Source organism: Tachypleus tridentatus, chromosome 8, assembly GCF_004210375.1.
Source record: "Tachypleus tridentatus isolate NWPU-2018 chromosome 8, ASM421037v1, whole genome shotgun sequence".
Lineage (NCBI taxonomy): Eukaryota > Metazoa > Arthropoda > Merostomata > Xiphosura > Limulidae > Tachypleus > Tachypleus tridentatus.
Window position 1 is genome coordinate 12,412,852 of NC_134832.1, and position 15,667 is coordinate 12,428,518.

Here is a 15,667-nt window from a genome sequence, read left to right on the forward strand (position 1 = left end):
TTTTCAATATGGAGTTTCACTATCCCCCATTGCATTGTTTCTAGTGGTACAGTTCTTTTGACTCTCCAACACTTTATTTCCCTCCTTTCTCTAGTGGGGTATGGGAGTTCCTTGCCACTTACCAGTTCCTAGCCACTGTGGCTGTAGACCAGGGAAGCCTGTCCTCCTGAGTGTGCACAACAATATCACTCAGTTTGGGAGCATTCTATGGGTATCAATAGTTTGAGACCTTTCCTACTGCAGACATGATACACAATTCCAGTTTCCACCAGGTGTGGATGTAGCATACTGCCATATATGTGTATAGAAATGAAAGATTAATGTATTTTACCCCTCCAACTGAGACTTTCATCCTTCCTACCATCCTGCAGGTGTTGGTCAAAGATGATCCAGTTATATAAGTCCTGACATGTGTTTGGCTGATACCTTCCTCCAACTGTGAATTGGATAACCAAATTTCCACTGCTGCCAGATTTTGGACTGAAGATAAACACCCACCTGTGGTTAAGCTCTCATTTATGGTATGTCATTCTACATCAGGTAGTCTCATTATTTTTGGAATTTTCCTAAACTGAAAATTTATTTCTACACTCCCACTTTTTATGTAAATTGGTTTGATTAATTATGACCAATCTCAAAGTGATTAACAATATGCATGATTAAAGGTGGCACTAGTTATGATAGCAGTAGTTTTATGCTCCTCTTGGTATGATCATTTGCATGTTAGTGTGCAGTAATAAGTGGGGTCAACAAGCCTAGCATTGAGCAAAAGTTTGCACATATAAAGGGCAGTACAGGTCAAGAAAGCTTTTTGTGAGAGAGGTAAGCATCTATAAGAAATACATTCTCAGTTTTTATGAAAATGTTATCTTTACAATTTGCAAATTATAATGGTTACTTAGAGATTATGACTGTTGCATTTTGCAAACTGTAATGTCTGTTTACAGAGGTTATGATTCTTACATTTTATGAACTATAGTGCCTATGTACAGAAATTGTAATTGTTATATTTGTGGAAATACAATGTGTTCTGTTTATGGTGCTTATGATCATGCATTATAATTATATTTTGTGTTTGCAGACAACAAGCTTAAAACCAAATCAGTTCAAAGTCCCACACTATCCAGTAGTAGTCATTCGTCTCCTTCTATCCACTGTCTGCCATCTTTTGGCCATGATGTGGTGGCCTTGCAGCAAGAAGTGGATAACTTAAAAAAAGAGATGAAGATGCTTAAAGATGCAAGTATCAACAAGGATAATTACAATGAATTACAAAATCAAGTAAGAAAAAAATTATTTTTCTGTTTGAGAAAAAATGCTATGTTGTAATTAAAGCATTTAAGCAAAAAAGTGGAGAAGTTTTATCAGAGAGTTGTATGTTTTTATTATTTTCTACTTTTAAAAACTATTTTGTTTCTTCAAATATTGGGTGACTGTGAGTATTTGTAAATTCTTTAAACTTCTTGCTCATTTGTTGGAAATTTGATAAATCATTAACTTGACAGAGATAAGAAAATGCTGTATAATCACATTTACTTTGTGACAATACTTGTACATAATCAAGACAGTAGTTATCCTTAAGAAATGCCTAATAAATTTTTTTTATAAACAGTTTGATATTGTGAAACATTAAAAAGAAGAATTTTCATGTTTATGACAAGCTGCAGTAAATCATGTTTACTATTTTGGACTGGCATTTTTTGAAGTGTGTGAATAGCTTGTATTGTGTAATAATCTATATACCTTTTTCATAGATATATTAAAATATTGTGACTTACTCTTCCTTTCATTTTACTACAGGAGAGGATCTTAGAAAATCTGATATGGTCATTTTCAAGCTATCAATTGCCAGTTATCAGGAATTTTTCACTATCTTAGGTAAAGGAATTAATTTTAATTATGTAACTAATAATTATGTAAAGCAAGAATCTGAGCTCATCTTATGATGTACTTACCAGGTTCAAAATCTTAAGGAGCTGATAGAAACTCAAAAGATCCACTACAGTATACTTATCATGGACCTAAAGAAGGAGATAGATGAGGAGAAAAAAATTTGCATGGAACTTCAGGTGGAGCTTGAGAGAATAAAGAAATTGACATCTACTGTATAACACTGCAATTAATTCATGGTAATCTGAAATTGTGTCCTTACAGGAAGAATCGCTGCCTTATTCAGATTATCCATAATATTGGAAATTATTTTTTAATTAGTCTGCACTTATTCTCAGACTTGTAGAAAGTTGACTAATATGCAGAACACTTGAGAATAAAGAATGACATTAATATAATAAAAGAAAATAAATGACAATTTTTTAAAATATTTATTTTTCTGAGAATGTTAAGACTTAATGTGTTAAGAAGCTTCAATACAATATTACAATCAGAAATTTTATGAATGTATATTAAATATATAGGATCTTTTAATATAAACCAAAGTTTTGTGTTAAGCAACCTTCCAGTATGTGATTGACTTTTTTTAACTAAAGATGATGCAAGGATATTAGCGACTGTTCAGCCACGTTTACAAGTTTGAATTTTTGCACATACAAGATGATGTGAAAACAGAGTAAAATAAAGCTTAAATATGAGTTGCTGAAAACATTTTAATAGAATCACAGCAATTGCAGCCTTCACTGTTGTTAACAATAGTTGTATATGTTCTATAATAAATTAAATGTATAATATGACATTACAAATTTATCTTTGTGTATACTTTAAATAACTGTGACTCAGAATATTTATCTGATTGGAAAGGTATAAATGAATGCTATAAAATGTTAATTTTTTTTTCTATAAGAGAAAAAATCCAAGTGAAATGAACTTCACAATCTTAAGAGTAACAGTAGTGGAAGAAATGTTACTGAAGATGTTGACAGCTATTAAACATTATTGTACAGGCAGAAGCTATATTAATTTTTTGTTGATATATGCTAATTTACAGTCTGGTAATAAGCAGCATGTTTAGTACTATGTGGTACATGGAGTATAAGAAAGATACAAACGTGGTATGCATGTCTGTTTATTAAGTGATTGAGACTATTAATGTATAATTTCACAAGTTCAGCATGTTTTACACATCTTTAAAACTATTAAGAAAATACAGTCTAAAATTTATTGCATCAAAAACTCTTAGTTGTTTTCTTGTTTATAAATCTAAGAAGCTTAAACTAAGCTTATCAAAGAGATTTTAATAAAAGTGAAATTGTAAAAGTTATCTACAATTTCTTATTTTGGTATGATTGAAATGTTTGAAAATTTATGTTTCATTATTATCTTTTTTATTTATTTAAGCCAATTAAAATATGTATACCTTTTAAAAACAAAGCAGATTAGGACTTGTGTAAATTTTTAACAAGCAAGATAAATTAGTTCAGTAACTAATTATTGTATCTAAACTGTCAAACACATAAAATGAAACCAGCTTATAATTGTTTTAATGTTCATCTGAACTTCCTAGCATAGACATCAAAAGAGATTTTCACGTAAGACCTTAGTAAGAAAAGTGGAGTATACATTACATATGAAAAAGTATGAGGCATAATCTTATTGAGATAGATGCATTGTAGCATGAAAATTTGACATAGAGTATATTTTTCATTTTACTGAGTATGGTCCCATCCTTGTGTTTCACTACTGTTGAAAGTTTCATGCTATGCAAGGTTAAAATTCTCAATCATATATAACTGAGAAATATGGCTGAAGTACCATCAAAATAGTTTTCAAATTAAATATTTATATTTACAAGAAAAATGGAAATGGAAGAAAATTGAGTACTTTGAAGAGTGTAAGTAAACAATAAAAAGACATGCTAAAGCCAAGTGAAATCATCAGATATTGTAAGAAACATTGTATTAAAATATGTAATGATGTATTAAAAAGTTTATTTAAACTATATTTATTCATGAAGAAAATCATTAGAATTACTCAAGCATGTTACTTTTCTTGGAACATAATTTTGGCTTTTTATAAGTATTACTTATTTCTACAGGTTTTTAACTTGTAATGTTATTAGAAGTATTCAATGTACATTCTATTAACTTATGTTAGATGAAAATTATTACTATTAGCTGTATTACTATTGGTACACCATATAAAGTTGCAGTATTTTTGTGTTGGAACTAATGTTTTAAAAGTTTTAAACTGGGAAATAATTTCATACTGATTGCTAAGTACACTTTCTTACATATTGTTTGCATTTATGATATAATTCTTATTCAAGCTGTATTTTTTAATGTATTGTAATTGTAATGTTAGTGAAATATTAATTTACATTGTTAGAATTAATTATCAGATACCAGGTTTTATAACATTGTAACTAATAAAGTGTTAAACCTGAAGGATTTAATTATAATGAGAGCAAATAATCTTCAATATTTTGTTTACTTTAAAATGTCTTTTGAAAGAGAAATAAAAAAAATTAGGTTCTGTAGGAAAGGTGAATGTTTACATACTCTGTAAACAGCAGTGGAAAAGACTTGCTGTAGTTTATCATAAAGCAGTTGGACTTTTTGAACTATTTCATATCTGTACACCTAGTGATTTTAAATTACTCATCAATCTAGTGTATGCCATATGATTTTAGATCTTGCATCTGTAACTATTCTTACCTTTATGGTAAAATCCTAATATTTGTGTTGTACTTAATATAGCCTCTTTTACACATAAATATTTTTTGGTTGATTCATTTTTTCCATCAAAGAAAGTTTAGTGTTATTTATTGAGTTAAACTTGATCTGAAGAATAACCAAACTTCTTTTGAGAAAAAATGATGTTTAATTTGTCAGTTACTCCTGTAAGATGATGATTAATAACAAAGATTTTGATAAACATTTTCCATTCTTTGAGCATCCAAGATAATGTTTGTAAAGAATGCATAAGAATAGATATTTTATGGTGAGTATTTTAGGTGTATGTTTTATTGTTTTTTAAAATCCAAAAACCTTGCCCATTATCCACAGAATAAGTCTCTATCCATTTTGGGATGTTATATTACTATATTTCTTTCATTAATTAGAAAAAAACATATTTTAAATTTACTTCCACTAAGAGATTTTTCATCCAGCTTCTTAAGGAAGCCTTATTTATAATCCAGTAAGATGTTAAATTTTAACCTAGAAATTGTATGTGTGGTTTTAATAATCACAGGAACTTTCTAACATTGATTGCCATGGGGTATGTTCTGTTGTCAATGGTCATTTTATTGAGCATGAACACTGTGTGTAAATCTTAGAATAACTATAAAAAATAGTTTGTTAGCTTCTGAAAGTTTTTTATATAGATAAACTAAAAAACAAGCATAAAAGGAGTTTTTATATATAAAATTTTTTTTCAGGTCCAAAATATAAATTTTGGAAATTGTATGTGGTGTCCAAACTTTTTTCATGAAGGCAGTAATAAAATAGCACCTTGCAATGGTAACTTCCTGCTATCTTAAGCACAATTAAGTCTACTAGTCATAAAATTAGACTTCAAGCATTGACTTTATAAATGTTTTATAAGAACACACAAGTGCTGATTAGAGAGAGATGCTGTAATTTGACAGTAATCCAGGTAATACATGTATGATATCATAGTGTATTCTGTAAACCATTTGAATACTTGTGATGATTGTCTAGTGTGAAAGTTATTTTTGTTGATTGTAAATGATAAAACTAAATACTTTACCTTGTGTGTATACAGTTGTAAATATAATATTTGTGACTGTTAAGGGGTGGTTAAAAGAAAAAGATAACTAAATGTTTCAAATATTGTGGTGAAATAGACATTTTGGTAACTGTGCCTTATTCCTTTTTATGGTGTATTATATACTATTGGTATTAGTTAATATGCATTACAATTGGATTTTGCATTATGTTGGTGCACATATTGTTTAATTTTTATTTATGTCAAGGGATGATCAGAAAATTTTGTATTGCTTTAATTACTATTTCTTACTTTTTTATCAGCTGGTATAATTTACTGTATTAAAAAATTAGTGGATATCATGTTGCTGTATAGTTGACATGAACAATTCTACTTTATAAAAGAAAATTTATTTTTTCTGTATATCGATTATTTCCTTATTTAAGCATAATCTAATGGCATTTATTAGGTTATAATTCTAAAACATTAACCATGGTTTTGAAAACATTAATATGGACTTCATCTTAATTCTTTGTTAGTTTTTAATGAGTAAAAATATGATAATTTAAAAAACATTCTGCAGTAAATATGCCTCTTAGTGAAACTCATAGCCTTCATTATGAAATTGTGTTTGCCAGATAGTTCTGTTTTATCAAGAACAAAAAATAAATTATGTTAATGAAAGTATGTTGTTTTAAAAGTAAACTACTTGTCTTTAACAATATCTCGGAGTATGTTTATGTAATAACTTCGTCAGTAAATTTTAAATGGAGCTTTGTTTAAATATTATCCCATCACGACTAAGTTTTTAAAAACGGAAACAAAAGGTAGATATTATGTATCTTTAACTAAAAAGCTTTTTATGCTGTAAATTAAGATAGTTATCTTCAAGTGATTATTTTATTAAACATAATGTAGGAATTTTTTTTAAAGTTAAGAATTTTTAATACAGTACAGAATGAATCATTCCACCAAAGTAATTATTACACTGTGTAGGTGTGCTATGAAGTTATTTTTTGTTTATAATTAAATCTATATGTTCCAACTTGTGTTTTAAATTTCATGTATCTTTGCTGTGAATTGTACATGAACATTACTTGTTGATTCCGCTTTAGGACTTGTGCCAATTCTTACTGTTTTTGAAACTGATTTTATTTCATCATCTTGTGACTGTTCTATATGACTAGTTTACAGACAGTAATATCTTAAGATTATCAAAGAGCTTAATTAGTAGAACTATTGCTACCTGTTTTCTTAACTGCTAGTATAATTAACTCTAATTGTGAAAAAAAATTTTAAAGGTAATATGAATTTTTGGATAACTTAAACTATATTTTGTATTTTAATTTTACAAGAATAGAGTTTTGACTAAATCATTGAACAAAAACATTTGAGATGGAGTAACCATATTTTAAGATTTTTGTTTAAATTCCAAATCAGAGAACATATTCTGAAAAACTAATACTTTTATTCTAATCTCAAGCAGTGTCAACAATTTGGGAGAAAGTTATTCTCCTGAAATTGAAAGTCATGCCTAATATTTTATAGTATGTAATTTTCCTGTAATTGATAACATTTCTTTATCTTTGCACTTTCATAACTATAGCCAGACACTTTTCTGAGAATGTTATTATAAGTCCTCTTTGATGTAGAAATTCATGCCATGTGCCAACACTGTTTATTGTAACTGCAATAAATGTAGAAAAAATTGGAAGGAAAAAACAACATTCCATTGTTTTGACTCCTGTGTAATATAATTTATTGTTGTTGAGAAATTACTTGTTAATGCAAGAAGTATTTTTAATATAATACTGTTGGAATTTCAAATTGAAATTATTTACAGGGATTACATCCAGCAGAAAATTGTCCTCAATCAGGATGTCTTATTCAATGGGTACGTGGGTTTATGTGCCATTCTACTCTAAAATCAGGTAAAGTTTTAAAGCAGTATCAAGTATATTGATTGAAAGTAGTCACTGTATAGAAGCCACAAATATTTGATTGGGTAATGCTACTATAAGTCAAAACCAAGTACTACATTACAAAGTACAAAATATTTTGCACTACTGTTGTTTATTTTGTATTGAAACTTCGTGTAGTAGCCTTTGTAATTTCAGTATTTTATTGAAAGTACTAATCTAGTTCTTTGAAAATTATTAATTATCTACCAGTATAATTATGGGGGCTGTTAGATTTTTTTATTAACTGATATGTTTTTTTGAAATAATTTAGATCTTTATGCAGTAATTCATCTACACAGGGCAGGTTAGAAAGTTGGATAATATAATGATGTTTTTTTTAATACTGTATATTCATTTCCACCTTTATTATGTTTATTGTTAGAAATGAAAATAAGTGCACAGTTTGAAAAGTATTTTTATGATATGGGCTCAAATAAAAAAAGATGTATAATGTAATTAAGTGTGTCTCTGCTGTAGCATCTCAGTTTATCAGACATTACCTTCAGTTCTTGTTTATGTCGTCTGACCAAGTGAAACTGAATTAACTTCATAGTAGTGGGATATGCCCATGGAATAACCATAGGTTCAGTCAAGATACCTATTATGAAGAATCCTAAGTCCTTGAATAACTGAGTCACAAGAATGAATGGAATAATGATATTGGACCCAAAATAAAACAAGAAATGAAAAATATTATTTCAATATGTGTACTTCCGTTACTGACAAGGTACAGTTATTCTTGTTGGATCTTTTATCTTCAACTGATTAGACTGAATCCTTCTACTAGAGTAACTAGACCATTTAAATTCAACATTCCTTAATTCATAAGAGGCTTAGTATTTACCCAAAGCAGCTGCATTCTTGCACAATGTGCAGTATTGCAGCAAAACCCTCTGTTATCTCCTTTAGAATAAGACAGATACATCCAGATCAAGTGACTTTGAATGTGCATGTGGACAGAATAAATAACTTCAGAATAATGAGTATAGTAGTACCGGAAGACAGAAACGTTTTAATATATACATAGCTAACTTTCTTTAAATCTTCTCCCAGAGTTCACACTTGTCCTCAAGCCAGTAATTAATTTTAACTGGAAACTAATAAATTTTAAACTTGCACTGGTTGAGGACTGTGCTAACTTTTTGTCACTCCTGCAAATACGTACATGCCATACATGAGTCATAATACTTTAAAAAGGTAATACAATAAATGGTCAAAACCTTTTTCACTTAAAATACTGTACATCAAGAAAAACCTTTTAAAACACATTTCAAAACTGTAAGAAAACCGAGTAATAGAAAATTTTGAAGCAAGCCTTTTAACACTGATAAAACACATCAGTACCTTTCAGCATGGAAATAATCAAATATCATATTCATCAAAATCACACACAATATTCCCTAAATTCCTTAACATGTGTATAATAGTACAGATCAGAAATACCCCACTGAGAGACAAATGCACGTCGCCATCCGGGAAGGCAGCACAATGACCGTGTATGAAGTAGTGGATTACATGTACTGGTTACTGGTTCTGGTGCACAAGTAGCATAGATCCTGTTAGTGCGTTTCAACGCACGTTTAAACGTTATTTTGTGCGATTAACCTTGTCTTTCGGAAGGAAAGCATTTCTGTTCCCGCTGCTGGTGCAACGAGTGCCAGTAATTATACTGAACCATCGGAAAATGAATCCCTTTCACTTTTCGTCGCAGGTGTGGATTGAGCTATCCACCACAAAAGTTGGTTCAGATGTGATTCGTCGCTGGAGACCTAGGCAGCATGGAGTAGATGGGACTATAGAGATTAGCAAAACTCGTGCTAAAGATTCTTAAGCGAGAGGCTGTCGTAGTCTCAGAGGTGGTGTACGAGATAGTTTTCGCCACACGTGAAGGCAGGCACCCAATAGTTAACCATGTATACCATGATCTCCTTTCATCTACGGGCACTGGTGAGGTAGAATATTCGGCGCCCTCCCAGTGATAGTTGGTTTTCTCGGGACACTTCCGTTTCACCCATAGCAAAATTTGATACCAGCCCTGGAAAGGCTCCTCTTTTTTTCTCCAGATCATTATACACAACTCGTTTAAATTGTTCAATAAAAGCCTAGTAACTATAGATGTTAAACATAAAACTATCTGTCTTTCTCGCTAGTACAATATGTTAGCTTTCCAAACAGCGTCTGACGTACTCGCCCTGCATCCATCTCCCTGCTCACCTCTCCCCAGTAGTCAAGAAAATTTCCAACGAACCTCTACTTTCTTCGATTCCATTTCTTTCGACTCTCTTCCCGCAACACCCCTAACCAACTAATGCAATTTCATGTCTCTATCATGGTAAATCAAGAAAACCTCAAGCCCGGTGCTCTTTAACTCTCAGCCAAGCAGTGGGGTGAAGAGAGACGTTTCTGACAGCCTCTGGTTATATTTCAGGGAAATGAAATAAACTTTTACCTAAATTACCGCTGCGTGTTGTTGTTGCTCAACAAAAAACATAACATGAATCAAGCATACTATAAAAGATTAAAAACATTTTATATTGAAAACATAGTATATAATATACATTTTTAAATATCAATTTAACATTGCCAACAATGTGAGTTAACCTAAAACTATAAAAAATGAAAATGTACACTGGACCATTTACACCCACAATTAATATTGCATATCAAAATCAACCATTCACCACGGCTATACTCAAAATACGTCTATTAAAATTCATAGTAAAATATTTTAAAGCACACCCATCAAAAAAACTTTTCAAGAAAACACAGAAAACGAATATTAAAGTCATACCATTAATAAAGAACATAGCACACATGCACTACTTTATTATACTTTTAGGGCCTATTTAGTCATTCATACCTGAGCTGCAGTTGCAAATTAGGTTTAGCACATTATGTGTCATTTAACTTTTGCAGCACGAGGTTAAGCTAATTTGCCGTCAGTATAATAGATGTCGGGAAAAAGATTTTTGCAGAATTGAAAGGAGGTATGTTAGTAAGTGCAGATGTTACAATGGGGAAAATGTACTAGTGAAAGAGGAGATAGGATAGAAGACGCAAACTGTAATCAAACAGTAGATCAACTACAGACATTTATAACTGTACCTAGCAAAAAATGAACTACAGCAGTGTGAACCATTGCATAAACCTCTGGATGTAGTTAACAAGAAGAAGAAGAAATACATTGGGTGGTGTATAAGGCATAACCTTGAATGAATAAGTACTGGTTAAAGGTTATGCTGTCCAAAGAATAATATTTGATCTTTTTTTCTTTTTAGCACAAGTAAGTTGCTTGTTGCCCTCCCTCTAGCCTTATCACTGTTAAATTAGGGACAATTAGTGAACACAGCCTTCAAATTGCTTTGCACGTAATTCCAAATGAAAAAACCTGACTGTTAAGTTCACTTACGACATTCGTTCGTTTTGCCTTTTACACGCTCCCCGCTAGTACAGCGGTATGTCTCCGGATTTACAACGCTAAAATCAGGGGTTTGTTTCCCTTCGGTGGGCTGAGCAGATAGCTCGATGTGGCTTTGCTATAAGAAAAACACAAGCCTTTTACAGGGACCAAAGATCCCAGAGTATGCCAAGAAATATGCCTTAAACCATGAATCCACCACCAGAGATTTATGCGCACTTTATCCCAAATCCATTCAGAAAATACTTCATGTGTACTTTCACGGAGAAAGCTATTTCCAAGAGAAAAAAATGGTTACATCTACCATACACAATTTGTGTGTGCATGATTTAAGGAATGTGACAGAAGTTTCAGGAACCTCTTGTTGTTACCACAATTCTCAGTGCTAAACTGATTTGAGCACCTAAGGGATAAATTGAAAGTTACATTCATCACAATCTTGTGCCTGCCTTAATTCATAACTTGCATACAATATTAATGAATTAATGGAGAGAAAAACTGAGATATCTTCTGTCATCTCGTGGATTCTTTGCCACATCATATTATGACTGTTGTTTTTGGGCCCAAAGATAGCAAACGAGTGTGTATATACAAAACTTTCATTTGAATTAATAATGTGAAAAATATATATCACTTTAGGAAAAAATTCTATCATTAAATTAAGATATCCATCTTTTCATTTCTTGCGTAGAAATGAAATACTTATGATTCTGTTGTATCAAAAGCTGGAATTTTCTATTTTTAAATAATTTGATTGCTATTAATTTCCTTTAGATAACTTCCTTTAGAAATGCTAATATACAAGGTATCTTGGTCAAGCAACATTTTCATGTGGTTCACAAACGTTGAATGATTTAATCACTTACATTTTGGTCTATAGACCACAGTGAACGTCAAAATACCCAGTATCACAGCGTCTTCTTTTGCTATGTCCATGACATCCATACCCTTTGACTCATTCCTTGCTCTACAATGTGATCAAGTGTAGTGTTTTGTTGTCTTTGGATATGTAATACCAATCTTTTTGACTGTTGGAAACTTACTCTTTACATTGCCCTTCCTTATGGGCATTCTTCTAGTTACGAATTTAGTATCAACGTAAGTGCATTTTACAGTGTTACTTTTCACCTTGTACACTTCCAGCCATCATTTTAATGCATATTGTACTGAAAGGATCGGCCTGGCCTGGCCTGGCCAGGTGGTTAAGGCGCTCGACATGTAATCCGAGGGTCGCGAGTTCGAATCCTTGTCACACAAAGTATGCTCGCCCTTTCAGCAGGTGTGAGGGTGTTATAATGGGATGGTTAATCCCACTATTTGTTGGCAAAACAGTAGCCCAAGAGTTGGCGGTCGGCGGTGATGATTAGCTGCTTTCCCTATAGTCTTGCACTGTTAAGTTAGGAACGGCTAGCGAAGATAGCCCTCGTGTAGCTTTGTGCAAGATTCAAATAAACAAGCAGTTGTACTGAAACAATCCTTAAAAATGTTCACAAAAATGCATGCATTAATATGTATCTTAGTCTGCATGTTTGAAAACAGTTTGTCACAGCGAATTAAAGCATTAGGTATACCGAGTTTATATTTTTACGACACTTAATTAAGCTCTGTTTTGGAATTTAATACACAACTGATAATGCCCCCTCAAATGAATTCATTCTCATTATTTAATAATTGTGCTCTTATATAATTGGTCCATTCCTGTTATTCAATACATTAATGAACGACAGATTCCACACCTATTTATACACGTATATTGCCATGTTAGCTGTCACATATACTAATAACTTACTAACTACTGCCTCTATAACCATCTTGCGTTATGAAGTTATTGCTTGGTAGCTGTAGTCTAATAAACTGCTGCAATCTTAAGGTGTCAAATTGAACACTGTCTGTGATTCCTGTAAAAAAAAAAAATCACTCAGAACAAAAAATACTTGGTAGCTCAGAAAGCAAGTGTTACAGAGCCCTTTCTAGCACGTTTTCGAACTTCTATCAACTTTAGTTGGGCAAACTGTTAATGCATTTGGTACAACAAATATTGACAGCAACTATCCTAAATTGTTTTAATTGAGTAACTATAATTTTGGTTAAACACATACGAATATCTAGTGTAATTGTTTGAAAGTTCAGAAAGTAATGGTCCCAAAGTCCTTTAGGTCCTATTAATCTTGCAATCAACCAACCATCCTAAATTAAGATGATTTAGTGGCAATCATGTAATGTAGTGCCCTTTCAACTGAATTTTTGAATAACTAACTAATGTTCACTTATGTATCAACTATTACAAGCACTAGATATAGTGGTCCTAGTTATGTGGTAATCGAGTGTAAATCACAAAAGGCAGTGCATACATTATATAGTAAGCATCAATTCATAGCTTCAAAGCAGAAATTGCCATTTTTTTCAATTATTGATCATACAGTCAGAGGTTGTCTTAGCTATTTGATAATCAAGTGAAAATTTCATGATGTAGTGAGCGCATTCTACGGTAAACATCATTTGGTATCTTAGAAAGTATGTATTACCAATCCTTTCCATCACTAGTTTCTCAAACAAATGATTGTTCTAGCCCTTGATCGTAGGTGTATCAATTTGAAAGTCATTAGTTCCTGGTGCTTCCTTACTTAACTCATCCTGAACAGTTAGAGAAAACTTCTCAGCTATTTCCTACTCATGGGCCAAATTGAGAAAAGTTATTTCATCTTTGTACGCTTCTTCTCTCCCGATTCTTGGTCAAGCAAGTTCATCAGAGGGTAATTAGTAACGTATGTATGCAGCTGCTCAACATGAACCATATGCTTCCAAGGGCCTTCGAGTGCTATAGCTTGTTATTAATTTGTAGCACAAGATGAGGTCTTGTCGAACTAGTACCAAAAGACCTCTAAGCTGCTGAGATGTATCAAAGCCACTCATTGTCGCAACTTTAATACACGTGTTTATTCACTGCCTTATTGGGACAACTCTCGTGTCATGGAGACCAGTTTTAACAGTTGATGTGCGGTCTTGTGCACATCAAATAACGTAAACCTTAACTACTCTACATGTTCTTTTAGGCATTGGGATGTCTGTTGTACATGGAGGAACACCACATTTACTGGAAGCAAAACTTCTTGCCAAAACATGAGTATGTTTAGTGAACAGCCTGTTATGTCAACATAAACGAACTTGGAAAGTCTGTATCAATCATTTCACTAAACCATGAGACTGGGAGTAATTAAATGAAATGTCTCTCTTTACTTCAAGAACAACTGGTTGATAAAGCTCTTGATTTCTTCAGGTGTTGTGCCATTTGAACAGTCATCGATTATGTGAAGGTACCAATCAATGGATAAGCCTTTTCTGAATTCGTAAAATAGTTGATGACCACGCAGATGACATTGTTCTATTTCCAGGAATGAAACCAATCAGTGTCCCGTGCTATTCTGTGAGAGGAGAACCGACCATTTTTTACTGGAATTTACCCTTTTAGGTCAGCCTTTTCTTTTTGTGACACATTATATGGTGTTTATACCATTGTTGAACCTCTCATCTTAAATGCGGTCAGAATAACCATTGCCTAACGTTTTACGGATATTCATTGAAAATATTTGTTTGTTTCGTTTGTTTTGGAATTTCGCACAAAGCTACACGATGACTATCTGTGCTAACCATCCATAATTTAGCAGTGTAAGACTAGAGGGAAGGCAGCTAGTCGTCACCACCCACCACCAACACTTGGGCTACTCTTTTACCAACGAATAGTGGGATTGACCGTAACATTATAATACCCCTACGGCTGAAAGGGCGAGCATGTTTGGTACGACGAGGATTCGAACCCGCGACCCTCGGATTACTAGTCCAGCGCCTTAACCCACCTGGCCATGCCTGGTCTTCATTGAAAGGAACTTCAAATTATTTCTCAGTGTATGTACAGTAAGATACAGAGAAGAAAATCCCAAAAGCAGAAAAATGTGTGCTGAAAAATAAGGGAGGCTGTATCTGAAGAGTCACCGACCCATCAATGGAAAAATATCACTTTACTTTCACATATGTACAACTTTACAAAAAATATTTCCCGTGAGACGTGTGACATTTAAATTAATGATCCAGAACAGTACGTAACTAGGGGTAAAAGAACCTGACAACTTTCTTCACAGACGTAATGTTGGTGACATTCAAAAACTCAAACACGCTACCTAACTTTTGCATACAATATCACGAAAGTAATCGAAATAGTCATGAAAACAGATGGTCAAATGTGAACATAAACATCAGAAGTGTCTTTCGGAAAGAGTTTTATGCATAAAAAGTTTTAAAATTTCCACATTCTAATACCAGATAACGTAAATCATGTACATAACTTAGGAAGTATCGATTTTTTAAATTGAAGTCGGGCAGAAGAATTATTTTGATCAATGTCTGACAGTAGCTATGCCAGTTAGAGTAATATTGCGAGTGATTGTGTCACTGTTAAAATACCCACTAACAAAACGCCCGGTCAGCGAGTTAGTGAGGGGTCAAAATCCTGCCAAAACATGAAAAGTAAAGGAATCAAAATTGAGAATAAAGAGATATAGAAAGTGGCAGAGTACAAATATTTAGAACAAACCCTCCAAATACAAAACACAAAGTACTGAATTATGGTAAGAGCAAAGGCAGCATGGTGATATTTTGGAATGTTTAAAGA

General features: G+C 32.4%; 1 protein-coding gene across 16 annotated transcripts in view; it reads left to right on the forward strand.

Moving 5' to 3' along the window:
* LOC143258534 (SH3 domain-containing kinase-binding protein 1-like) overlaps nucleotides 1–8,036 on the forward strand; it is a 68,492-nt gene extending 60,456 nt beyond the window's left edge. For 5 of the 16 annotated variants that reach the window (XM_076517643.1, XM_076517646.1, XM_076517647.1 and 2 more), the window contains 2 exons: nucleotides 1,082–1,281; nucleotides 1,959–2,279. In XM_076517643.1, the coding sequence (XP_076373758.1) occupies nucleotides 1,082–1,281; nucleotides 1,959–2,111 (353 nt within the window). In that variant the 3' untranslated portion in view covers nucleotides 2,112–2,279. Of the gene's footprint in view, nucleotides 1–371; nucleotides 522–1,081; nucleotides 1,282–1,800; nucleotides 1,879–1,958 lie in introns of all 16 variants that reach the window. The other 11 variants (XM_076517650.1, XM_076517651.1, XM_076517652.1 and 8 more) reach the window with 7 other exon arrangements.
* The last annotated feature ends 7,631 nt before the right edge of the window (nucleotides 8,037–15,667 follow it).